The sequence below is a fragment of the Neovison vison genome, chromosome 7 (assembly GCF_020171115.1).
Source record: "Neovison vison isolate M4711 chromosome 7, ASM_NN_V1, whole genome shotgun sequence".
Classification (NCBI taxonomy): Eukaryota; Metazoa; Chordata; class Mammalia; order Carnivora; family Mustelidae; genus Neogale; species Neogale vison.
In genome coordinates, this window is record NC_058097.1 from 192,448,997 (window position 1) to 192,450,171 (window position 1,175).

Here is a 1,175-nt window from a genome sequence, read left to right on the forward strand (position 1 = left end):
TCCTGCCTGTGTGTTTACAAAGTTCCCTATGGCCATACTCAACAGAAATTTCAATGAGTAAATAATTTACATAATCATAAAGAATTCGTAATTTATTTTCTATCTCAGAAAACCATATGAGAATCCACTATTCAATAGAATCTAGGTATGTTTTAGTTACTAGATGAAAAAGCTTAATACATTCAAGGTTACATTAATAAAAAGGAATTTTTTTCAGGTAATGCAATTATTCATAATATGAAATAATGGAGAATAGAAACAACGTGACAGAGTTTGTTCTACTGGGGCTCACAGAGAATCCAAAGATGCAGAAAATCATATTTGTTGTCTTTTTGGTGATTTACATCATCTCTGAGGTAGGAAATATGCTCACTGTGGTCACTATCACTACCAGCCCATTATTGGGGTCTCCCATGTACTATTTCCTGGCCTATCTCTCTTTCATTGATGCCTGTTATACTTCTGTTATTACCCCTAAACTGATCATAGATTCACTCCGTGAAAAGAAGACCACCACATTCAATGCATGTATAATCCAAATCTTTGGAGGACATTTCTTTGCAGGTGCTGATATCATCCTACTTACTGTGATGGCCTATGACCGCTATGTGGCCATCTGCAAGCCATTGCACTACATGACCATCATGAATCGGCGGGTGTGTGGCCTGTTAATGGGAGTGGCGTGGGTGGGAGGCTTTCTTCATGCAGCCATACAGATCCTTTTTATCATCCCTTTACCCTTCTGTGGCCCTAATGTCATAGATCACTTTATGTGTGATCTGAACCCTTTGCTCAATCTTGCTTGCACTGATACCCATACCCTAGGGATCTTTGTTGCTGCCAACAGTGGTTTCATCTGTGTTTTCCTCTTCCTCCTCTTGGTCATCTCCTATGTGGTCATTCTGCGTTCCCTAAGGAACCACAGCTTGGAGGCAAAGCGTAAAGCCCTCTCCACCTGTGTCTCCCACATCACAGTAGTTATCCTATTCTTTGTGCCCTGCATATTTGAGTACTTGAGACCCGCAGCTACTTTATCTATTGATAAAGCAGTCACAGTGTTCTACACTATGATAACACCGATGTTAAACCCCTTAATCTATACCTTAAGAAATGATCAGATGAAAAATGCCATTAGGATATTGTGTAGTAAAAAAGCTATTTCAAGTAAGAAATAA

General features: G+C 39.3%; 1 protein-coding gene across 1 annotated transcript; it reads left to right on the forward strand.

Moving 5' to 3' along the window:
- Nucleotides 1-245: 245 nt before the first annotated feature.
- Nucleotides 246-1,175, forward strand: LOC122912922 (olfactory receptor 4C46-like). Its single transcript, XM_044259324.1, has one exon. The coding sequence runs from the start codon at nt 246-248 to the stop codon at nt 1,173-1,175; it is 930 nt and encodes a 309-aa protein (XP_044115259.1).